The sequence below is a fragment of the Primulina tabacum genome, chromosome 14 (assembly GCF_025594145.1).
Source record: "Primulina tabacum isolate GXHZ01 chromosome 14, ASM2559414v2, whole genome shotgun sequence".
Lineage (NCBI taxonomy): Eukaryota > Viridiplantae > Streptophyta > Magnoliopsida > Lamiales > Gesneriaceae > Primulina > Primulina tabacum.
In genome coordinates, this window is record NC_134563.1 from 37348315 (window position 1) to 37374052 (window position 25738).

General features: G+C 37.5%; 1 protein-coding gene across 2 annotated transcripts in view; it reads left to right on the forward strand.

The window, feature by feature from the left end:
- Positions 1 to 2657: 2657 nt before the first annotated feature.
- The window catches only part of LOC142523613 (pumilio homolog 12-like), a 28263-nt gene continuing 5182 nt past the window's right edge, over positions 2658 to 25738 (forward strand). The window contains exons 1-5 of one of the 2 annotated variants that reach the window (XM_075627312.1): positions 2658 to 2882; positions 2973 to 3135; positions 4492 to 4655; positions 4748 to 5006; positions 5732 to 6282. In XM_075627312.1, coding sequence (XP_075483427.1) covers positions 2689 to 2882; positions 2973 to 3135; positions 4492 to 4655; positions 4748 to 5006; positions 5732 to 5851 — 900 coding nt within the window. In that variant the 5' untranslated portion in view covers positions 2658 to 2688 and the 3' untranslated portion in view covers positions 5852 to 6282. Of the gene's footprint in view, positions 2883 to 2972; positions 3136 to 4491; positions 4656 to 4747; positions 5007 to 5731; positions 6283 to 25738 lie in introns of those variants that run through there. The other variant, XM_075627313.1, reaches the window with a different exon arrangement.

Here is a 25738-nt window from a genome sequence, read left to right on the forward strand (position 1 = left end):
TGCAAGTGGAAAGTTATACTATAGTTTCAATTTTTTGCTAACATATGATTTTTTCTAGTAACAAGTGAAAATTTAAATTCTTGAACTTTTTTGTGGACAATATCAATATATCAAGTTATATAATTTCAATTATTCATTACTCGAATCAAATCATTTTATACAAATCATACAATCGATCACAACCTAGCTAAAAAGAGTTTTTGAATTAATCGTACAAATATTTTTTACATAAAATCGTGACGGAGTTTTCAAAGTTTATACATATCTCGTAGGTGTTGATGAATCAATATCGTACGATCAGTCAATTGGTCAAATATTTACTTTGGCGCAAAATCGATTTTCAAGAATCTTCACCAAATCAACTCCCTTTTATCGCATGTCTTCTCCTTTTTTTAAAAAATAAAATAAAATAAATATACCAAATATTTTCAACGGGTAAAAATTTCGATTATCTTTAAATTAATAAGATTTTTGGCTCAAATAACTGGTAAAAACTTTTCAGTATATAATCGATTTAGCTCGATTTGGATTAATTTTTCAGTACAAATAAGAATATTCATGCTAAACGATCGAGATATGTCGGTCAACTATCTATAAACAAAAACTGAAAAATAATAATAATTATTTTAGAACAATAATTAATTGTCTAAAATCCACATACCAATCGATCGATATCAACAGTTAAATGGTTTTACGATATAAAATATTCGAATTAAATTGTTATAAGTTATTCTAATTTTTTTAAAGAGACAGTTTCTTGAATCGATAATTGATATATATTACACGAGTAAGATTTGTATGTTTGACTGAGATTAATTGTAGATTGATGCAATAACTGAATGGGATAGCTATAATATAACTATATATTACTGTAATCCGCACCGAATGGTAATATTTTATATATTGATAATTATTTCCAACAACAATGAAATATGTAAAACCTTTGAGAGACCATGAGATAATTTTTTTAAAGCAGATATTAAATTCGACTAAATTAATAAAAAATATTAATTTTTAGGTCAAAGTTTTTACTTTTATATATATTGGTAGATATAGATTGAGTCTGACATGTATACATTGAATATAACTCGTGTCTTCTTTATTCCAGTAAATTAGCCATACACCATTTTCAATGGCATGCGATTTAATTTATTTTACTTCATGAATTGACAAATATTAATCACATTCCAACTATACTACTTTTCTTCTCATTTATATTAAGATTTTTATTCAAAATTTGATCATTATATTTTTTTTTCCTTCTTTTATATTTAAAATCTCGCTACACAAATATATAATAAAAATTAAATTGTTGGAGAATATAAAATAAAAGGTACTTTTTTTCCCCCATTTTTAGGATAAAGCTTAAAAATCTGTTATATATCAATGTTTTATCTAGTTATTTTCATGGTAAAAATAACTTTTCCATCAAATGACAAAAAATAGTTGTTTTTTGGTCTCGAACCTTTTCAAGTAACTTTATTTATATCTCAAAGATTATTTATTTACGGAAATTAAATTTTTTCCAACTAATTTGTCAAATTTTTGTTTTTGATGAACTAAATTTTAGTTTATAACTAAATATTAATATGACGATAGAAACATCAAAAATTTATCATATTATATCAGCACTACGATCAAATAAAATTTTAAACAATAAAAATCAAAATTAATTGGAAAAAAAAAAATCAAACTTTGAATAATTAATGAATCAAAATACAAAATAAAATAAATTGAATCAAAATAAAAAATAAATTAAATTTAGGGTTAAAAAGAGATACTTTTCCATTTAAATATCTGGTCATTTTTTTAGATAAATACCGAGTCTACTGTTTTTCTACGTTTTATTAAATAAAACCCCCAAATAAAACCCTTTCTAATTCTGAGTATCACATAGATACGCTTGGGTTCGTTGAGGAGATGGAGCGAAAAATCCCTCAAAACCTTTATCCTCCGGCGTCTCAGCCGCCGGAACATCATCTCCTCCACCCGTACTTGCATTCCCATTTCCGAGAAACTCACACACAGAATCCTTTGATCACAAATTCCGATATTGCAATCGAATCAGCCTTTTCAAACCTGACCGTCTCCCCAGATTTTCGATCTCATGGTCAAATGCTGTCGTCTCTTGGCCCTCTGGCTACCCATAATGGCGTTTCATCGGCTAACTCTGTTACTTTAACGACGTTTTTCGGAGAAAATCAACAGCTTGCATTCCGGGCTTGGGCTCACAGTAGTAACAATGGTGGGACCAATGGGTCTTCATTTCTTGGGGCCCGCCAAGATCTCCTTGTGGGCCCGCAAAGAACAGGTTTTTATGGTAGTGGCCCGTTCTTTGATGCAGGTGACCATCCGCTAAAATCGATGTATCATGACAGACGACATTTTCCTGATGCTGCTTCTCACAGTTATGAGTTCTGTTACTTGCATGGCAAGCAACAATTGTCGAGAAAAGCCGATTTCGGACTGCCATTTTCACCCTCTCCAGAACAAGGCAATTTTTCATTACCCGGTAGTTTTGACGATCATAAATTAAATAACTTTTGTAGTCCCAGATCTAGTGTGTACAATAATCAAAATTTGAACCAATGGCAGCAACAATTAACTCTGGAAAACTTGAGAGGTAAAATTGTCCCATTAGCAAGAGATCAGATATGGAGTAATATTTTGAAGTTGAAATTGGAGGGGATGAATGAGCTAGAAATTGAGACTGTTCTATCTAAAGTGATGGAATTTTTATATGAGCTGATGAAAAATCAGTCTGGAAGTCAATTTTTTGAGAAACTTTTTGTGTTTTGCAATGAAGAACAAAGGACTAGGATCATTTTGGCCCTGACAAAGTTCCCATTAAAGCTCGTCAATGTTTGCATCAACTCATACGGGTATTAATCCATAAATTTTTTGAACTTGTTAAGTTTTTACGGATGCTCTAGTGGTGTATATTTTTATATGTAGTGCGGTTGGTTCTTCAGGGCTAAAGCAATGAACACGATATTAGAGAAGCTAACCGAGCCGCAGCAAATTTCGTTGCTAATGTCTGCTCTGAGCCCTGCTGCTATTGCTTTGGCTAATGACCCCAGTGGCCAGCATGTCATCATATACTGTGTAAAACACTTCTCTGGAGAATATAATGAGGTGATAAACAATGTTATGTGCATTTATTTCCTTGTATTAGTAAGCAAATACTCTGCCTTTCTAAGATGAGTTTAGCAAGTTTCACCTGTTGATTGGACAATCCTTAGTTAAAGTCATTGATTGGTGCTTTAATTTCTCATATAATGTCAATAGACTATAAGAATAGACGATAGACGTGTGTTTAAAACTTATATCGATATGTGGTGAATATTGGTGGTGCTCAATCATGGAGTCGCTGTTGTTTTTTTAAGTATTCATTGGCATATTCAGATTATTATATGTGATTCATTTACTAGCCATAGTATAGCTTAATTTGTTTTGGAATTTCCTACAATATGTCACGCCTTCAAACTTCATTTGCAAAAATTTGGTGATTCTGAATTATTTAATTTTAAGGATGACAATGTCAATTTTGGTGATTATTTAACTTTTGTTTCTTTTTTACTTTCATGAAAATGATTGTTCGTTGAAAGTAAATTACCTCACAAATCCTCGTTTTATTGCTTTCCTAGCCTTTGTGACTTCTCAAATATCTTGCTTAAAGGTAGCAAACAACTTTCATGGTTCTGATTTTCTTCTTAATGAAACTATAAAATTTATTGTGAGATTTCTCTAATGCATTCCAAATGGAGAATGGCCAGTCCGTAATACCTTTTTCAATCCACAAATTAAATACTTGATAAAAACTGAAGGAAAGCATGGCTGTCATGCTTCGTAGCCCAGTGGATGTGATAGTCTGAACCCGTCACTAGTTACCGAGACTAAATTTTTGTGGGTAAAAGTGAAATTTTAATCTCACGGAAATATTTTTTCAACTTGTAATTTATTCATTTCTGTTACACCATCGGTCATCGAAGAGTGCCATTCCACTGACAGCTGGATTTTAAATGGCTCTTATTCATGAATACTTTTGTTAACAGCTTCCACACATGTAACACTTTACTCCGTATATCATTTAACTCTAATAGTCACAACTTCTAATCTTTGTTTCTTATTTAAAGCTTACAACCTGAATTTTCCTTACATGTTTGATGTGGAATACTGTTATCTCATGACCTATTGTGCTACAAAAAAAGTTGGTTGCATGGTCTTAGTAGGTGAACAGATATTGCTGTATAACCACGTGCCATCAAAAGTTTTGATTTTTTAAATGAAAAAGTGTGCATATAATGGAAACAAAGCTGTCCACGTATATCACAAGGTACCCAAGCATCATTGTTGACTTCCTGATTTGCATATAATTACTTGATATCATTTTTCTCCTTTCCAAGATTTGTTATTTCAAAACCGCTAGTATTGGCATAACTTATTTCGATCAGCTGGCTCAGCAATTGAACATTGGATTTCACTTGGCAGCATCTTTTAAATGATATAGCAGACAACTGCTTAAAACTAGCAACCAACAGAAGTGGGTGTTGCGTGCTTCAGTCATGCGTGGAAAACCATCATGGAGAAGCTAGAGATCGGTTGATTAGTGAGATAATAGTTAATGCCGTTCACCTGGCTGGAGATCCCTTTGGGTTTGATGCCAAAAACACCTTGCTTATTCTATGTATCCCAAGTTTTATTTTTTGTTACAATGTCTGATACCATATTCTTCAACCATGTCTAGCAACTATGTGGTGCAACACCTTCTTGGAATGAGGATACCTGACGTCGCAGCAGATCTTTATAAACGGTTCCTAGGATATTTTGCATCTCTCTCGTGCAACAAATATGCTAGTAATGTTGTGGAAAAATTTTTGTTTCATTCTGGACAAATGCATGCTGCTTCAATAACAATGGAGCTTTTAACGAGTCCCTATGCGACAAAGCTTCTAGTGGATCCTTTTGGGAATTTCGTCATTCAATCAGCCTTAAAAAATTCTAAGGTTAGATGATCTAATTTCCTTTAATTGACAGTTTTTTGAGAACATAATGATTTATCTCTTGTAATGTCAACATTTTTAGTTTATTTGCAGCAACTACCCAAAGTTTAAATGTTGAAATTATCATTGATTGTGCTACTATAGATTGATCTAGTAAAGCACGTGTCAACACCGTAAATATTTACAAGCTCTAGCTTAAGTTTTACGAGCTCATTGGAAGGCTCAAGTATTGCTTGAATTAGAGATAACAAGCTTATCCCATCAGTAATTTTTTATCAGTCACCAATTTAATGTTATAATTATCAGATAGTTTATATAAAATTTAAAAGTTATGCTCGTAATATGCAAAGACTTACTTGCGGAGGTTCTTTTTCAGTTTTTACTTTTTACAGTGTATTATTATATATACCGGAATGGTATCTGCTACTTTAACTGGAGATGTTCGTTCAGATGGCATCCAACAAATTGCAAATGGATTAAGACTTTAAGCATCATTAGAGCAAAAGCAATCTCGAGGGTAGCAAAATAATCCGGTCGTATCTAGTTTGCTTCACATTTGGGTGGATCCAGTTACTGTCCTTGTAGCTGGTTTATGATCTTTTCAAGACGAATTTTCCCTGTTCTTGATAACATATACCAATCAACGTTTCACTGTTTGATCTGGGAAGATTTAGCTTGATCTTTGAGTTTATGTTATATATTAATTACTTCTTATTGTGCAAGAGTAGGGACACGCCCATGATGCTCTGAGGAACTTGATCCAAGTGAATGCAGCATCCATGCAAAGCAATCTCTACGGTAGAAAGATCCTTGAGCATCTGGAAAAGCGGAAGCAACATAGTGCATAGTATGTGTGTAAAGAGATGTCAGAAGTTGGGAGGCAGGTTCGGATTTGTTTATTTTCATGAGTTCAAAACCTTTTTATGAAGGTAGAAGCATCAGGAGGTGGCCCGTTGTTTCACCGCACATTTATGAGCTAACTTCGCAATGTAGAGAAACCCCAGAATGTTGTTTATTTGATGTTGTATATTTGGTGGTTGAATTGCATGTATGATTGTGAATTGTATATCCGGATATATATTAATTTGATGGACATCTTTTGTAAAAGTTTAAAATTGGAAGTTGTTAGAATCGTGAAACATGATAATATTTTTAGTTCTCTCGCGACCTGTCCCGTGCAATATTATGAGTATCTTTTTGAATGGATACTTCAGTGAATTAGGAGCAACAATATTGACAAATTTTGATCTTTGTTTTTTAGTTAATATAAATAGTGTCAATCAAAATGTGATTTCCTATTGACAATAAATTTTAGTGCTTTTACCTCAAATGGGGAATGTCACACCTCACGTATTCAATTGATGTCAACTGGGCGAGAATTATAAGTTTGTCAATAATAATTCCCTCAATCGTATAATGTTAATTGTTGGTTAGCTTGTCTAGCTCGAAATATTATATTTTAATGATATAAAAAAAATTTAAAACTGAAATATACCATTATAGGTATTATCTTATTCATGCCGAACGTATGTAATTGGAAATCCTCGTATCATCAGCTTGTGTATATGTTCTTATGTATTGTATTTACACTTTCATTTGTGAATAAATTTTACACATTAATTAAAAAAAGTCCAATTTATATATAGTTTTTCAAGTATGACCATTTATGATTATTTTAACAAGTACACTAATTAATCAATTAGTAAATTTAAAACAATTTCATATTCCTCCCACAGAGACTAGTGATTTAGTTATTATCGTTGTGAAATACATACGTATCAAAATAAAAGATAATTTAAATTGATTCGATTAATTTTCCGGTTCATGTAATTTGAAATATAGCCTCAATCAAATAATGTTTTTTTTTTATTTATAAAATTTCGTTTCAATTCTTTTGCAAACCAACCTACAATTATCTTTAGCAAAAAGATAATTAGACATAAAGCCATTCAGAGTACGAATCAAAATATCGTACAACGATATTTACAACCATCTTTTATTGACCTTTGCTCATTTATATATATATATATATATATATATATGTGTGTGTGTGTGTGTGTGTATATATGACGATCTTGATATTTTCCCGGTCACTTGGCATATTGTTACATAATTATAGAGTGCGTTCACTCGCATGTTTCATATATTAATATCGACTAATTTTGATATATTCATCCAAAATAAAAGAAAAACAAGGACCAAGAAGCATTTGTAGAGATGATAATAATGGGATAATGCTTTGGCTATCGATAAGAGACAGTGCATATGAGTCTTTTATGAAGTACATATGGAGCAACTCCCAACATAATATAAACAAAATCCTTTTTTACTGTCATCATCGTACTCTTCAATTTTTTTATTAGTGTAAATAAATTAAAATTATAACAATAACTCTATTAAAAAAAACTACAGCTATAACTGAACAATTTTAAAAGTTTCAAATTATACAGGTAGATTTATTTTTTTTTAAAAAAACATATCATCCTAAATTACCTTTGAAAACTTTTATCAAAAAACATAAAAAAAAAACATATCATCCTAAATTACCTTTGAAAAATTTTATCAAAAAACATTTCATCCTAAATTATTTAGTATATTATCTCTACAGACTAAGGTAATAATAATTCCATAAAATTGACTCTAAAAGAGGATTCACGAGCAATGAAAATCCTCGTACATGATATGGATTCAATAATTGAAAGATGGTCTCTTGCTTTTCTCTATTAGGGATTTTTTTAATGAATATATAAAATAGTCATCCATGAAAGTTTTTAACAATACCCCCTTTATAAAGTCATTGCTAGTGTGAGTGAGCCGTTTATCCCAACTTTTTTAGTTTATGTTACAAGATATCATTCAACATTCTCTCCATTCTTTGTGTACCTTAACCGCGCTCCAAAAAAGTTGTTCAAGTTGATGAAATAGGTGAATTTGCCTAATATAGTCACCACATTATTGTATTAGCCTATTATTTTCTTAATATATATCGAAGAATAAAAATTATGAGTTACTCGTCATAAAACAGAGAAAATATAATTTATAAAAAAAAATTAGAAACTCTAATTATCAACTACACTTTAAAAATATAACTTTTGTCGTACTGGAAAATGTTCGACTTCTAATATAAAAAAAATTACAAAGAAAAGATTATGCTTTTAAATCAAATCCACTTTTAGTGTGTGCATATAGTAAGTAATTTTTGACCCATAGGTGTAGCCGAGTTGGTACGGTGGTGGCAGATTAGACCCAATAACCAATGTTCGAGTCCTCTAAGAGATTCATTCTACTTGGATAAATAGAATCTGAGAGACGGTTCGATCACCGTTATTTACCTCTCTCCACAAGCTTGTGGCGACGGTGGAGGGGCGCCTGGGGTGGGCAATTCCAAAATTTTTTTGCCCCAATATAGTACGTAAATTTTTATGGTGTATATATATACAATTGGAGGACAAAAGAAAATGTTTTGCTTCCTCTAAACGTAAGCATTCGCTCCCTTTTCCTTTTTCTACTTTTGCTGAGTGAGTGTACAAACTATATGTAAACCTTCCCAGTCGCTACTCCCATTTTTCTTTTCTTGTTTCCCTTTTTCACTCACTCTGCGTTTTTACTTTCTTCACTTGGCAACAAGGACCGATCTGTAAGATTGCTGCAACTATGGAGAGAAAGCAGGGATTTGTCTCGGCTTTGAAGGAGGAAGTGGTACGTGGGCTATACCCTGGTCGGTCGCGGAGGGGCCGGAGCACTTCTCCTTCGGGCTCGGGTCTGCTTAGGCGGAGGAGAGGCGGTAGTGTGGGACCGCCAGAAATGCCTATATTCACGTGCGTATATCATCTGATATATATATATATATATATATATATATATATATATATATATATATCATCTCATATGATGAATAGATTAAAAAAGGTAGGCGTCAAACCAGGTAAATATTTGGAGATGATGCGACCCAAAATGATAATGTTAAAGCAAATAATTAGTAGCTTTTGACACTGAAAAATTTCAAAGTTGATAGAAATTCTCGTTACAAATAAGGAAATCCTCGACTCTCTTTCCCTTGACAATTTAAGGGAAAAAAAACAATTATCCATGATTACCCATAAAGGAGTGTTATATTAGACAATAAAAAAGTGGCAAACTTCGAGAGGACGCTGAGTCCTGAAAGGGGGGTGAAGGTCCATAGGCGAAATCTCACATCGCTAAACCACGGGAGAGATGTTGTGCATTTAAATGAGCGTGTAGCAACACCTTGTGATGCGTTTTAAATCCGTGAGGCCTCGGGCCAAAACAGAAAATATCACAAGTGGGCTGGGCCGTGACATTTGGTATCAGAGTATCTTCGCGTGATTTTGGGATTGGTGTGGTAAATTTCAGCGAGGACATTGAGTCCTGAAAGGGACCCTTAGGCGAAATCTCACATCACTAAACCACGGGAGAGATGCTGGCAATTTAAATGAGCGTGTAGCAACTCTTTGTGACTCGTTTTAAATCCGTGAGGCCTCGGGACAAAGCGAACACTATCGCAAGTGGGCTGGGCCGTGACATTCGGTATCAGAGCGACTCCGCTTGAGTTTTGGATGGTAAAGTAAACCTCAGCGAGGACGTTGAGTCCCGAAGGGGGGGTGAAGGCCTTTAGGAGAAATCTTACATCGCCAAACCACGGGAGAGATAATGTGCATTCAAATGAGCGTGTAGCAACCATTTGTGACGTCTTTTAAATCCGTGAGGCCTCGGGACAAAGCGGACAATATCACAAGTGGGGTGGGCCATGATATTTGGTATCAGAGTAACTTCGCGTGAGTTTGGAATGGTGGAGCAAACCTCAGCGAGTACTCCGAGTCCCGAAAGGGGGGATGAAGGCCCATAGACGAAATCACATGTCGCTAAACCACGGGAGAGATGCTGGACATTTAAATGAGCGTGTAGCAACCCCTTGTGATGCATTTTAAATCCTTGAGGCGTCGGGACAAAGCAAACAATATCACAAGTGGGCTGGACCGTGACATTTGATATCAGAGCGACTCCGCGTGAGTTTGGGATGATGGGAAAAACTTCAGCGATGACGATGAGTCTTGAAAGGGGGTGTGAATGCTTTTAGCGAAATCTCACATCGCTAAACCACGGGAGAGATGCATGGCATTTCAATGAGTGTGTAGCAACACATTGTGACTTGTTTTAAATCCATGAGGCCTCGGGCCAAAACGAAAAATATCACAAGTGGGCTGGGCCGTGACATTTGGTATCAGAGCGGCTCCGCGTGAGTTTGGTATGGTGGGGCAAACCTCTGCGAGGACGCTGAGTCCCGAAAGGGAGAGTGAAGGTCCGTAGGCAAAATCCCACATTGCTAAACCACAAGAGAGATGTTGGGCATTTAAATGAGCGTGTAGCAACCCCTTGTGATGCGTTTTAAATATATGAAGCCTGGGACAAAGCGGACAATATCACAAGTGGGTTGGGCCGTGACATTTGGTATCAAAGCGACTGCGCGTGAGTTTGGGATGGTGGGACAAATCTCAGCGAGGACGATGAGTCCCGAAAGGGGGTGTGTAGGCCTTTAGGCGAAATCCAACATCGTTAAACTACGAGAGAGATACATGACATTTAAATGACCGTGTAGCAACCCATTGTGACTTGTTTTAAAGCCGTGATGCCTCGGGCCAAAGCAAAAAATATCACAAGTGGACTGACTGTGACATTTGGTATCAGAGCGACACCGCGTGAGTTTGGTATGGTGGGGCAAACCTCTGCGAGGACGCTGAGTCCCGAAAGGGGGGGTGAATGCCCTTAGGCGAAATCCCGTATCGCTAAACTACTGGGAGATTATGGACATTTAAATGAGCGTGTTGCAACCTCTTGTGACACGTTTTAAATCCGTGAGGCCACAGGCCAAAACGGACAATATCACAAGTGGGCTAGGCCGTGACAATCTCTCCATCCCTGATTGCTTCTCCTAGAAACATAAAAAATGATAGTACAAAAAATATTAAATTTGAAGCAAAAATTTTTTAAAAAATATATGAAATATATACAATAACTACAATGATCATGAGCTCACTAAAATTAAAAGAAATTGTAGAAATAATAATATAATTTTTGTTATGTTTTTACCATCTTGACAAAAAAACAAATAATAAAAAAGAATAACTAAAAACATAAAAACAAGAGCAAACAATAAATTGTTCATTATCATCACTAGGGGACAAAATGAGAATTAATAACATGACTGTGATACTCAGGAAATTTTATCACTCCTAATGAAAACTTAAGAAAAACATAACCAAAAGTTAAAATATTGGATCAACCATATGCAGCTTCACAATTATAAGAAAACATATGCTCTAGTGCTTGCCGTCAAAACATTCTAAGAAAAGAATGATCGATATTTGGATAAGCAACATATCTTATTTCTCACCACCATTTTTTTTCTATCCTCTTCTCCCTCTCTCTTTTCTTCCCCATCTTTTTTTCCATCTTCATTTTCTCATAAGTACATCTGCTATGTCAATTTTCAGCTTCATTGTCATCATATTCTCCATTCTAATCATTTCCCTCTGTGTGCTCATTTCCAGAGTATGAATCTAACTTGAAACGTGGTTGAACCTCGAAACAAATTAAATATTCGGAATCCTCGAGTCGAGCAGGCCCTTGGGCGAAATCCCACATCGCTAAACCACGGGAAATATGCTGGACATTTAAATGAGCGTGTAACAACCCCTTGTGATGCGTTTTAAAGCCGTGAGGCATCGGACCAAAGCAAAAAATATAGCAAGTGGGCTGGGCCCTGACATTTGGTATCAGAGCGATTCCGCGTGAGTTTGGAAAGGTTGGGTAAATCTCAGCGAGGACGCTGAATCCCGAAAGCGGGGGTCGTGACGGTTGTTTTAGCGGTGGTAAATAGAGGTGGCCGACAATCATTGGGAGTGTGTGAATGTTAGAAAATATAGAACTCATGATTGTAGGATGGTTAAGTTGAGTAGATAGAAGAGAAATGGAATGGATCGAGTGTTTAAGAAGAGGAATGACTGCTTGTAGGAGTGAGAAACTAGGAAGAGTTCAAGATCAACTTTGACGGGAAGGATTATTAACTGATTACTTGGCTTTGTGTAAGGGAAAGGCGCCCAATGCCTGCATGTTTGATTTTGTTCGAGAATTTCTTAATTTGTATGTGTATCGTTTACAGATATATAAAATCAACTGAATAAAGCAAAAATAAATTATTTAAAGCCGAATGACTTGTAGGGAATGGTAGGATACAGAATCGATCCCCGAAGTATATATAGTTATCTCACAAATAAAATAGCAAAGCATGTACCGCAATGATAATATCATTCTCTTGAACTTTCTTGGCTGATCATAGGGTAACTAAATTTTGGCATGTTATTTCAATTATACTCTTTAACCCTATAAATTCAACATTTATTTCAATCACATTCGACAAAGCCCAAAACAAAGTACAAAAATGACTCGATACTCAAAATCTAAAAAAAAAAATCAGTTGTGAAAATATTAAATTACTAAATTTTTTTATGTGTGTTTAATCCATTTTTTTGTAAATAAATTTTACCTCCGAATCCTTAATGTATTTCTCGAGGAAGGATTTCGGATCTCTTTTAATATTGTAGGCGACCTCGCCTTTATCTTTTGGTAAGATATCCGGCAGTTTGTTCTTTTCATCCCAAGAGAGCGAAAAGATTTTGGTGGTATTTTTTGTGTAGTTTTTTACAGAAAACATTTGTTGAGGGTCGTGATGGTTGTTTTAGCGGTGGTAAATAGAGGTGGCCGACAATCACTGGGAGTGTGTGAATGTTAGAAAATATAGAACTCGTGAATGTAAGATGTTTAAGTTGAGAAGATAAAAGAGAAATGAAATGGATCGAGTCGAGAAAAGAAATGGAATGGAGTGAGTGTTTAAGAAGATGAGTGACTGCTTGTAGGAGTGAGAAACTAGGAAGAGTTCAAGATCAACTTTGACGGGAAAGATTATTGTCTGATCACTTGGTTTTGAGTAAGGGAAAGGCGCCCAATGCATGCATGTTTGATCTTGTTCGAGAATTTTCTAATTTGTATGTGTATCGTTTACAGATATATAAAATCAACTGAATAAAGCAAAAATAAATTACTTAAAGCCGAATGACTTGTAGGGAATGGTAGGATACAGAATCGATCCCCGAAGTATATATGATTATGTCGCAAATAAAATAGCAAAGCATGTACCGCAATGATAATTCCATTCTCTTGAACTTTCTTGGCTGATCATAGGATAACTAAATTTTGGCATGTTATTTCAATTATACTCTTTAACCCTATAAATTCAACATTTATTTCAATCACATTCGACAAAGCCCAAAACAAAGTACAAAAATGACTCGATACTCAAAATGTAAAAAAAAAAATCAGTTGTGAAAATATTAAATTACTAAATTTTTTTTTATGTGTGTTTTCTCCATTTCTTGGTAAATAAATTCTATCTCCGAATTCCTAATGTATTTCTCGAGGAAATATGACCGACAAAATATGAAGGACTTCTCGGCAAAATATGACCGGCAAAATCAGCACCATTTGTTATCATCCTTTCTTTTCTCTACTTCTTTTCTCTTCCTTTCTTTTCCCCACCTTATTTGTCTCGGTCCTCTTTTCCTCATAAGTATATCTTCGATGTCCATTACAGCTTCATCTTCGTCCTGATCATTGTCATCAGCGTGCTCATTTCCCGGACAATGAGCAAGTTCTTCCGCTTCAACATCATCCAATTCTTGGTCAATAACTTCGACCTCCCTAAAGTATTCTTCCAGGAAGGATTTGGGATCTTTTTTAAAATTGTAGTGTGTTCCTTTCATCCCTAGACAACGAAAATATCTTGGTGGTATTCTTCTCAATACATAAAAAATATTTTGGTGCTATTTTTTGTTGGGGCCGTGAGTGTTTAAGAAGAGTGAATGGGAGTGTGGGAATGTTATGCAATGTAAAAATCATGATTGTAGGATGGATGGAGTGGAGTGGAGAAGAGAAAAATGGAATGGAGTGTTTAAGAAGATGAGAAACTAGGGAAGAGTTCGATGAATTTTGACCGGAAGCTTTGTGTCAGCTTTGATTTCATAATTTGGATGTGCATGGTTTACATCCCGAATTTATGTCGCAAATAAAATAGCAGCATGTACTGCAATGATAAAGCCCAAAACAAAGCCCAAAAAAGACTCGATACTCAAAGTCCAAAACAAAGTGCAAAAAAGACTCGGTACTCAAAATGTTTCTAAAATAAAAATCAGTTGTTTAAATATTAAATTACTAAATTTTTTTATGTGTGTTTAAGGATTTAAAGATGCTATTTAGCATTCATGGATAAAACTAAACTAATATTTTTAAATCTAATTTTTAAACAACTTATTACATATGTGGCTCATTATATTTTAGTTTAAATAAACAATCGAATTATGGAGCGAGAAAATTTTTATTTATTTTTATTCATAATCATATTGCCTTTTAAAAGATTTTCAAAGTTAAAATTCATCAAAATTTTTTTCCAATAAATCATTTCAAAAGAAAGATTAAATTCATTGGCTTGTCAGCAATTGAGTAAGAGATCGATGAACAACTTGATTATACAAATATGATTAATATTTTTAGCTCTAAAATTGTAAGAAAAATTCATTGGTTAGGTCTTTTGAGATTCAGTTAACATTGCGGGCTTCCATATTTCCGTCCAACAGTGAAAACCAGTATCTATATATTTTCATGGCTCTCGCCACCTGATTTAATTTGGTGAGATTAAGTAACATATTTCCGGATTATTGTTGAGATTAAGTAACATATTTAGTAATAAAATAGTTAGTAAATACAAGCATTCCTACTACACTAATACTAGGACTTTGAATAAAACAGCGACATTAGATACCCAGGAAATTTGAAACATTTCCTGAAACCAACACTATTATAACAAAACATAGTATCATCAACAACTTTAAACCAGCAAGTTGCAAAACAGTAAAGAAGAAACTCTGTCTTGAAATGACTGTTCACAAAACTAAGGAAAAACTACGGCCAAAATTAAAATATCTTATTCACCTCCATTTCTTGTCCATTTTCTTCTCCCTCTTCAGCCTCTTCTTCTTCTCCAGCCTCTTCCCTCTCTCTTTTCTTTCCCATCTTTCTTTTACGTCTGCTTCATCATCCTATTCACTGTCCACATTTCTCGCTGCTGCGTGCTGATCATTTCCTTTGAGTTCCTTGGCAGCAATCTTGTTGTCCCATTCTTTGTCCACAAACTTTGTCTCCGAGAGACAAACAAATTTCACCATGAATATCTCTGGATTTTGTTTAAGAAAGTAGGCACTCTGGCCTTTATCTTTGGGCCATTGTTTATCTTTATCCCAAGGTAAACAATGGATTTTTGAGCTTTTTTTATTACACGGTTGTTTTAGGAGGAGGTGGGGGGCTGGGGCTGAGGGTTGGACGGTGAGAAAGGATGTCATGACGGTGAGAAAGGAAGTCATGAGTGATAACCGTAAGAAGAAGGTGAGAGTTTGTTTGTAATATAGAGACGGAGGCCGAGGCACCTCTAAAGCTGCATCAAATATTCTTTCAATTGCGGCTCAACCATTCCTGTACGCATTTGACGCAGAGTGGACCCTTTTTTTAATTTTTTTATTTTATTTATTATAAATATATATTAAAAATTATAAATATTATTTAAATAATAGTATAATATTTATTTTTTTATTTTAATAATTAGATATTAAATCATAAAAATTAAAAAATAATAATTATTGATTTTTAAAATATTTATTTATTTATGTTAATTATTAATAATTAAAGACTAATTTGATTTAACTTAAATATTATTATTTAAATTTATAAATAATAAAACATTTCGAGAATGGGTTGAAGATGGATGTTGTAAACTTAAATATTATTATTTAAATTTATTAATAATAAAACATTAGGCATAATTAAAAATATATTTAATAAAATATAATAATTAATATATGTAAAATAAAAAAAATGTTTCGAGAATATTTTTTTTGGTGTAAGATTTGAAATAAATGGGTTGGAGATGAATGTTGTGGTGCAGAAATCGCACTATTTTAGTGTAAAATTTGCAACAAAATAAATTTTGTGGTTGGAGATAATTTAAAGAGATGAAATCACTTTATTTACGGTTATCATTCTACAGGACACTTCTAGATATGGGTGGGAAAAAATACCGAATTTTCGGTATACCGAGATTACTGTACCAAAAAAATGCCGGATTTATCGAATTTTCGGTATACCGAAGATTTCGGTACGGTAATAATACCGAATTTATCTGTACGGTAACGGTATGCAATTTGAAAATTTTGGTATATACCGGAATACCGAAATACCGAAAAAATATACAAAAATTATAAAATATATAATATTTTAAAACAATAAATTTATAAAAAATTAAAATATAAGATTTTTTTCGGTATAAAACGGTATATACCGATACCGTACCAAAATCTCGGTATACCGTACAATTTCGGTATAACCGGTATGCTAGTTAAATGTACCGAAATTTTCGATACGGTATCGGTGTGAATTTTTTTATACCGTAATTTTCGATACGGTACACGGTATAGGATTTTCGGTACGATATAACCACCCCTACTTCTAGATCCACGTGCATCATTCACGTAATTCTATGATCTTATACCATTCATAATATAATTTTAAATATTATTTTATAAAATAATATTGAAAACGAATGACTGAAGAAAATGAATTATAATATGTCCAAATTATCTTTTTATCAGTGTGGACTGAAGTTTAATGTCAAATATATCGATATATACACCATGTTTCTGCAAAAATCATTCCCATTTTTGGGCCTACATTGTAATTTTTTAAACCTGAAAGAGGAGTGAGAAACCAAGAAGATTAACATATTTGAGCAAATGTAACCTGCGTAGGAACGACTAACTAGACAATGCATTTAGTCATTTTTTAAAGATTGACCGGTTCAACATTAGAATCTAATTCCGGATAGCCAACATTTAAATTATTAATATGCACATGCGGCATGTGCACCCCATAGGTTAATTGATATTTTATAGGGGTGTCATGATCTATTGATGTTTCACAAGGGGTCCAAATGCTGATTTTGTTGAGATATATTGAGTCATCAGAGGGACGAGTGGGTTAAGATTAGCCACATTCCTCGATGACAGCTAGGGACGAGCGACTTAGCTACTCGCATTCCCGATGCTATGTGCATGGACGAGCGACGATTTGATGTTGCATTCCTGGCACTGGTGGCCACTGTTACTGGTGATGATGCTATTCGTTTGGACTCCGTTATTCCATTGGTACCATTCATGAATCGCATATCATTACATTTACTTGGTATTATTACATGTCTTTTATATACGTCGTAATTTTACTGGTTTGTCGTAATAGGGTCCGACCTCTGTTTTCTTTTTATATTGTGGTTGGTTTTGATGCCATAACAGGTCATTCCAGGGGATTTGACGCGTCTGGTGAAGCGTCAGCGAGTGGTACCCTGTAGGCAGTTGGTTTGTATCAGAGTTCCCAAATATCTATATATAATATTGGTTTGATACATTTGTCAGGGAGATGCCCGGTGTAGCTGTATGTTGATGTTTTTATGTTGTTTTGGATTTTATTTGTGGTATGTTGTGTCTAGTCCTGACCAGTGCGGCTGTAAGATATTTGTTTGGTTGATTGTAAATTTGATGTTATTTTCGAGCGTATATTGATGTTGTTGTGTTTTGAAATTTTTGGGATGTCCTACTTACGGGGAGGTCATGCAGAAATTTCTGTAGGCCCAAATGAACATTTTAAACTCGTTTTCGCTGTTTACACCAACTAATCCTTGTTTTTTGGTAATTAAATATTAATTAAGAGCACGGACCCTCACAGTTTGGTATCAGAGCGTATTTGGGATACGCTCGAATTAGAGTTTAGGACACTCGAGTTTAGACACAAATAAAATGATTGTGCATGTGTTTGATTATTTGCTCTTATTTGTTTTTATGTTTTGCATTAATTGAATTATGATAACTAGAGCGTATAGTTGGTTAAATTTTGAAATTGCCTATTATTTTAAATATTTATGCTCTTATACTACACCGATTATTTTGTTTCTGCATATGGATTAAATCATTGTGTCTTGTAGATGGCACCTGGATGTAAGGGCAGAAAAGGAAAGGAAGTTGTTCAGGAATCTGAAGCTCTTAATGTGAGAGCACTTAACGAGACTGAATGGGGAAGACGAGGTCGTCGTCTTCGTGGTGAAGCACGAAATGTTAACGTTGAGCATGAAGTGGATCAGTTGACTAGAGGAATGGGTGAAATGGAACTAGTGATATCTTGATTTCAGAACAAGTGTCATCCTCGATTCTTTGGAAATGAAGATGGTGAGAAAGCTGTAGCATGGTTAAAAAGTATGTAACACTTGTTTAATATGTTGGAGTATACTCCCGATTTGTAGCTTAAGTTGGCTATTTGTCAATTAAAAGACCTAGCTCAGTTATGGTGGGAAACTATCGAGGAAGCTCTGAAAGAATCAGGTGAAAGAGTTACTAGGGATGTATTTTTCGCTCAGTTTGCTCGAGAATATTCACCACCTTCGTATTATTCGGCCAAGGAAACTGAATTCAATAGATTGACTCAAGGTAACATGACTGTAGTAGAGTATGCCTCTCAATTTTCAGCGCTTCTTGCCTATGTTCCTCATGTTGCTAGCCGTGATCGGAACAAGCTATCGCATTTTATACAATGATTGAATTCGAACCATTTGCACTTTAGTAGTAGCTGGAACGCCTGTTAATTATGCCGATGCTGTAGAGAAAGTCAATAATGTGGAGGCAAGTCTACTTTTGGAAGAACCATGACCAGTTCAACCATGTTTTCCTCAGAGTTTCAGGGGAAATGTGCCGATGCCAGTGGGTGCACCACTTTACAGTCCCTCTGATATTTTTTAATCTGGTTGTAGGAAATATATGTAGCATATCGAAATTCTCTAGTCTTCATGGTGTTTAAGGGTTTAAAGATGCTATTTAGCACCCATGGATAAAACTAAATTAATATTTTTAAACAACTTAGTACGTACGTGGCTCATTATATTTTAGTTTAAATAAACAATCGAATTATGGAGCGAGAGAACTTTTATTTATTTTTATTCATAATCATATTGTCTTTTAAAATATTTCCAAAGTTAAAATTCATCAAAAAAATTTTCCTATCAATCATTTCAAAAGAAAGATTAAATTCATTGGCTTGTCAGCAATTGAGTAAGAGATCGATGAACAACTTGATTATACAAATATGATTAATATTTTTAGCTCTAAAATTGTAAGAAAAATTGTATTTTAATGATTATTTGGACATGTTTGATCTTATTATTCTATTACAATAGAAATATTTTGATTGTTTGGTTTTTTTATATCATTTTTAATATACTGGTTAGTTTGAAAAAGTTGTTACGAAACAAAAAGATTATGAACATATATTGTGATTTAAGGATATTTTTTTAAATTTAGTCTCGGACTCAAAAATTGTAAACCTAAACACTAGTAATCTTGAGACACATACGGGCTCGTGTAGAATTCTAAATAAATGTAGTACACTGTAATACGCGGATAAAAGGGCAGCCCGTCTCCAACATTAACAAAATAAATAGCCACAAAATATTTATAAATTTGATTTGTATATTTTTTTTATTATTATAACTTTAAGCATAAATTCACACAAACTCATCATATAACCAAGAATAATAAAAAAGAAGAATTAAAAACATAAGCAAGAGCAAACTTACACATTGTATGACCTATAACGAAATCGAGAAAGAGAATCAATGTCATTATCATCATCATGCGACAAAATGAGAACAAATAATATAACTATGATATTCAAAAAATCTTATTACATTTTTTTTTAGTAATGATTGCTTTAACTATTTTGCATATGATTGTAACATAATGAGTCATCTCTTTATTTTATTTTTTTCGGAATATACTAATATTCATCATTTCATTTACTAAGAACTTGTTTTCAGATCTGTCAACATAATTATTATTTATATTAATTAAATTATTATCTTTCTCAAAGATAGCATATTATGAAATTGTATTGAAGCAAAATATAATATATTATAAAAAATTAAGTATCTGCATATATACTATTATTTAGAAAGTTAACCATCAAATGATCATATAAAAACTGTTATAATATTTTTTAGTTTATCTCAAATTAGAATCAAATGTATGTATATTCATTTTCCAAAGTATTTTCAATAAACTCATTTTACATATAATGAATATTAAGTATATTGATACTCACGGGAGATTTAGGGTCCGATCCACGCAAGCGTCACTAATCCAGACACGGGCTTCAAAATTACCCTGGGCCTGAAATCACAAATAAGACCGTTAGGAGGGGGCCAGGAGAGTATCCTGGCGTAGCCCCTCCGACGCTCAAGTCAGAGACTGAGGATATATGGGGGGAGCAGCTAAGGGCGCTGCTGAAAACAATATAGTGAATCCAATAACTGAACACTCAAACCTGGTATTTATAGGAGAATACATGGGCCCTTGATGGGCTTGTCTTCCTTTTGAGCTAGGGATGGGCCAAGGGTAATGGGCCCATCCATGGGGTATCACCAGTCTCCCCTCCCGAGTCGAACTGAATCGTAGGTTCAAAGTTCGATTAGATGTGTTGTCCTCGGGTCACCGGGTACGAGTTGTGTATTTTCTTCCGGTCGTTTGTCAGTCTCCAAAGATTTGGAAACAAATTAAATCATATCGCAATCTTGTTATAGTTTTCTCTTCAATTCGTTCACCAGCTCTCCCCCCCCATGCCCGAGTCCTCGCCTCGCTACCCTCGCCGAAACCCCATTCAAGCTCGCCCAGCCCCACGCATCCAAGCGCCCAGCCCCGTGCGCCGCGCTTCGCCATCCTCCCGCTCGCCCTGCCGAGCTCGCCCAGCCGAGCCCCCTGCCCCTCGTCTCCTGCCGAGCGCCCATCCGAGCCCCTCGCTCGCCCAGGCACCCAGCCCCGCGCGTCGCGCCTCGCCATCCTCCCGCTCGCCCTGCTGGGTGCCACGCTCGCCCCTCGCCCAGGCCCACACGCCCGCCTCGCCTGCCTCGCCGTCTCCCTGCCCAGCCGAGCTCGCCCAAGCCCACGCGCCAGCTCCTCGCCACGCTCGCCCCTCGCCCCCTCGCCTGCCAGCACCTCGCCCAAGCTTTGCCCTCGCCACCTCGCCTCCTCGCCTAAGCTCGCCCAGCCGAGCGCCCACGCTCGCCTAGCCAAGCACTCGCCCTCGTCGAGCGCCACGCTCGCCCAGCCAAGCTCTCGCCCGGCGCCCCCAGCATGCCTGCTCGCCCAGCCAAGCTCTCGCCCGGCGCCCCCAGCACGCCTGCTCACCCAGCCAAGCGCTCGTCCCCTCCGAGCGCCACGCTCGCCCCCGCAGAGCGCCACGCTCGCCCAGCCAAGCGCTCGCCCGGCGCCCCTAGCACGCCTCACGCCGCTCCACCCTCGCCCAAGTGCGCCTGCTCGTCCAGCGCCCCCCATCTCGCCTCGCACACCCGCTCAGCCCGCAGCCACTCGCTCGCCTCTTCACGCTCGCCCAACGCATCGAGCGCTCGTCCAGTACGTTGAGAATTTTGATATATTCCCTTGCGAATGGTTGTGTGATTTCTGAAAAAATTATGGGGGCGTTGCCCGTAAACATCTTTTGTTATCGACTAACCAAATAAATTTTTCTCTTCCCAAACTTTGCTCCTCTGCTAGGCGATGTCTTAGCAGGAAAATAAAAACTCAACATCTCCACCCTCTAACTCCTCTGCTAGGTGACACCTTAGCAGGAAAAATAAATTTAATTCTCCTCATCCACTCTTCTCCTCTGCTAGGCGATGCCTTAGCAGGAAAATAACATTTTTCTCCTCTCAAACTCCGCTCCTCTGCTAGGTGATGCCTTAGCAGGAAAATAAAAATTCACTACCCCCACCCTCTAGCTTCTCTGCTAAGCCGGGTCTTAGCAAGGAAAATAAAATTCAACTCCTCCATCTAACTCCTCTGCTAGGTGATACCTTAGCAGGAAAATTTAAATTCAACACCTCCACCCTCTAACTCCTCTGCTAGGCCGGGCCCTAGCAGGAAAATAAAATTCAACTCCTCCATCTAATTCCTCTGCTAGGTGATACCTTAGCAGGAAAATAAAATCAACACCTCCATCCTCTAACTCCTCTGCTAAGCCAGCTAAGCCGGGCCTTAGCAGGAAAATAAAATCAACACCTCCATCCTCTAACTCCTCTGCTAGGCGATGCCTTAGCAGGAAAATAAAGTCAACACCTCCACCCTCTAACTCCTCTGCTAAGCCGGGCCTTAGCAGGAAAAATCAAACTCTCACCTCATCATCTCCTAACTCCTCTGCTAAGCCGGGCCTTAGCAGGAAAATAAAATCAACACCTCCACCCTCTAACTCCTCTGCTAGGCGATGCCTTAGCAGGAAAATAAAGTCAACACCTCCACCCTCTAACTCCTCTGCTAAGCCGGGCCTTAGCAGGAAAAATCAAACTCTCACCTCATCATCTCCTAACTCCTCTGCTAAGCCGGGCCTTAGCAGGAAAATAAAATCAACACCTCCACCCTCTAACTCCTCTGCTAGGCGATGCCTTAGCAGGAAAATAAAATCAACATCTCCACCATCTAACTCCTCTGCTAAGTCGGGCCTTAGCAGGAAAAATCAAACTCTCACCTCATCATCTCCTAACTCCTCTGCTAAGCCGGGCCTTAGCAGGAAAATAGAATCAACACCTCCACCCTTTAACTCCTCTGCTAAGCCGGGCCTTAGCAGGAAAATAAAATCAACATCTCCACCATCTAACTCCTCTGCTAAGCCGGGCCTTAGCAGGAAAAATCAAACTCTCACCTCATCATCTCCTAACTCCTCTGCTAAGCCGGGCCTTAGCAGGAAAATAGAATCAACACCTCCACCCTTTAACTCCTCTGCTAAGCTGGGCCTTAGCAGGAAAATAAAATTCAACGCCCCCACCCTCTAACTCCTCTGCTAGGAGATACCTTAGCAGGAAAATAAAAATTCTTCTCTTCCACTCTGCTCCTCTCATCGCCGACTCAGCTCCTCTGCTAGGCGATGCCTTAGCAGGAAAATAAATATTCTCCACCTCAGCCTCTACTCCTCTGCTAGGCGATGCCTTAGCAGGAAAAATTTAACTTTTCTCCCCCCCACTCTTCTCCTCTACTAGGCGCAGCCTAAGCAGGTAAAATAAAATTCATATAATCCTCATAATACAAGAACAACCACGAACTTAATATAAGAACTTGGCTTTATTAAATATCAACTGATAACGTAAGACAAATTCAGGAACGAAATACATCAAAAATGAAGTAAAGATGTTCTCTAAGGTGGTAAGCGTTCCCATGCCTCTTTAGAGCCTTACCCAGCGCATTCTCCAACTTTCCTCTCAGCTCCTCTTGTACCTCCACAGGACAAAGTTACCCATTTTGAAGCTTCTCCGAATGACTCTACAACTTCAAGACTGAGCTCAAGCTTCCATGCGAATGCTCGTGACTTCTCTTTTCTTCTTCCTTCACGATTCTTTCATAACAACGACGTGCGACTTTTTGGTCCCCGCACAGGACTCCAACTCCTCTTCCCACAGGAAACTTAAGCTTCTGATAATAACTGGAAGCTACTGCTCTAAAATCCTTCAGGGCTGGTCGTCCTAGAATTCCACTATACGCTGACTGGGTATCTACTACAGTGAAGGCTATCACCTTTGTTACCCGCCGAGGATCAGTCCCCAAGGATAGGGGAAGAACAATCTGACCCAAAGGCAAGATGACGTGTTCTGCAAACCCATACAGCGGGGTGGATACCGGCTCAAACTCAAATCCTCTCATCTTCATTTGATCCAACGTGCTCTTGAACAAGACGTTCACGGAGCTTCCATTATCAATAAATATCCTTGCCACATCATAATTGGCAATGGTGGCCGTCACCACCAAGGCATCGTTATGTGGAGTCACAACGCCCCGGAGGTCTTCCGGCCCAAAGCTGATGACGGGGTCTTGTGGTAAGTCTGCACCACTATATATCTCAAAGTTCTCCAATTTTCTCCCATGTGCTTTCCGAGCTCGCCCAGAGTCTCCATCGGTAGCACCCCCCGAGATCATATGAATCATTCCTCTCGTAGGGTGGTTATCCTCATTCATTCCCCTCCTCGGTTCCACGAGCTCCTGAGGGACATCTTGACATCCACCTTCCCCTCTCTGCTCACCCATCCTCTGATTTATCCATGGAGGGCCTTGACCACGCCTAGGGGGCGAGCGAGACCTTTGTCGACTCCTTAATGAGGATCCTTCTCGTCTATCCCGTGAAGATAATCTAGCACTGTACCCAAACCTTCGCGACTTCTCCCACCTCCCCGCGGGCTCCCTCACCTCCATCACCTCGTCCCGACTCCTATCTAGGGGAACATGGGATGAGAATTGTCTTCTACTACTAGTTCTGTCTTCCTCTCTTTCCCCCGCACCCCTCTTCCTTCCTCCTTTCTCCGCTCCCTCAACTCTACTTCCTCCGGGCCGGCTCTCCATCCTTCTGTACCGTTGGGCATCTTCCAAGTTTACATATTTCTCAGCTCGAGCCAACAGATCATCATACCTCAACGGAGGCTTCTTGACCAACGACTTGAAAAACTCCCCTCCCCTCAGTCCTTGTGTGAAGGCACTTATCATGATGTCAGGGGTAGCCGCTGGTATTTCCAGCGCTGCACTGTTGAAACGCTGGACAAATTCTCGCAAAGTTTCATTCTCTTGCTGTTTCATCACGAACAGGGTCAAATAATTTTTCTGGTGCCTCTTGCTGCTGGCAAATCTGTGCAAGAAAGCTGTAGCAAAATCGTCAAAAGACTGTATGGAGTTGAGCTGCAGGGTATTAAACCATTGCTGGGCTGACCTCACCAACGTGCCCAGGAACACCCTGCACCTGACTCCATCTGAATATTGATGTAACATGGCCGCATTCTCAAATCTCCCCAAGTGTTCCTCGGGGTCAGTATGTCCATCGTACTCTCCCACATTCGACTGTCGAAAAGTTGGAGGAAGTTCTTCTTCTAAAATGGCTAGTGAAAAGGGACTTCCTCTCTTGGGTGCCGGTGCTCTGCTTCCCAACTGCTGCCTCAACATCTGTATCTCCCTCCACATCTCCTCCATCTCTGGATTCTCCTCACTTGGGAGGGGTCGCGTCTCCTCCACCCTACTCTGACTGCCCTTCACATTCTCCTCTCGCTCCTGGCGAGCGGCCTGCTCTTCTGCAAACATAGACTCTTGATTCCTCTTCATGGCCTCATCCACTGTTCGAGTGATAAATTGGCCCAGCTGTTCCAGGGTCAAGTTTCCCACATTCTCATTGGGATGGGTTTGCTCGACCCTCGTCTCGTGGATGGGCTGCTCAGTTCTGGCCTCTTGACGAGGTTGTTCATGTCTCGTCTCAAGATGCGGTTGTTCTTGTCTTGTCTCAACATGAGATTGTTCGGGTCCCCTCTGAGGACGCGATGATGCCGAGGTAACTCTTCTACTTCCTTTCTTGCCTACCATCTCTACGTCTCAACTCAAGTGTTCCCACAGACGGCGCCAAGTGATACTCACGGGAGATTTAGGGTCCGATCCACGCAAGCGTCACTAATCCAGACACGGGCTTCAAAATTACCCTGGGCCTGAAATCACAAATAAGACCGT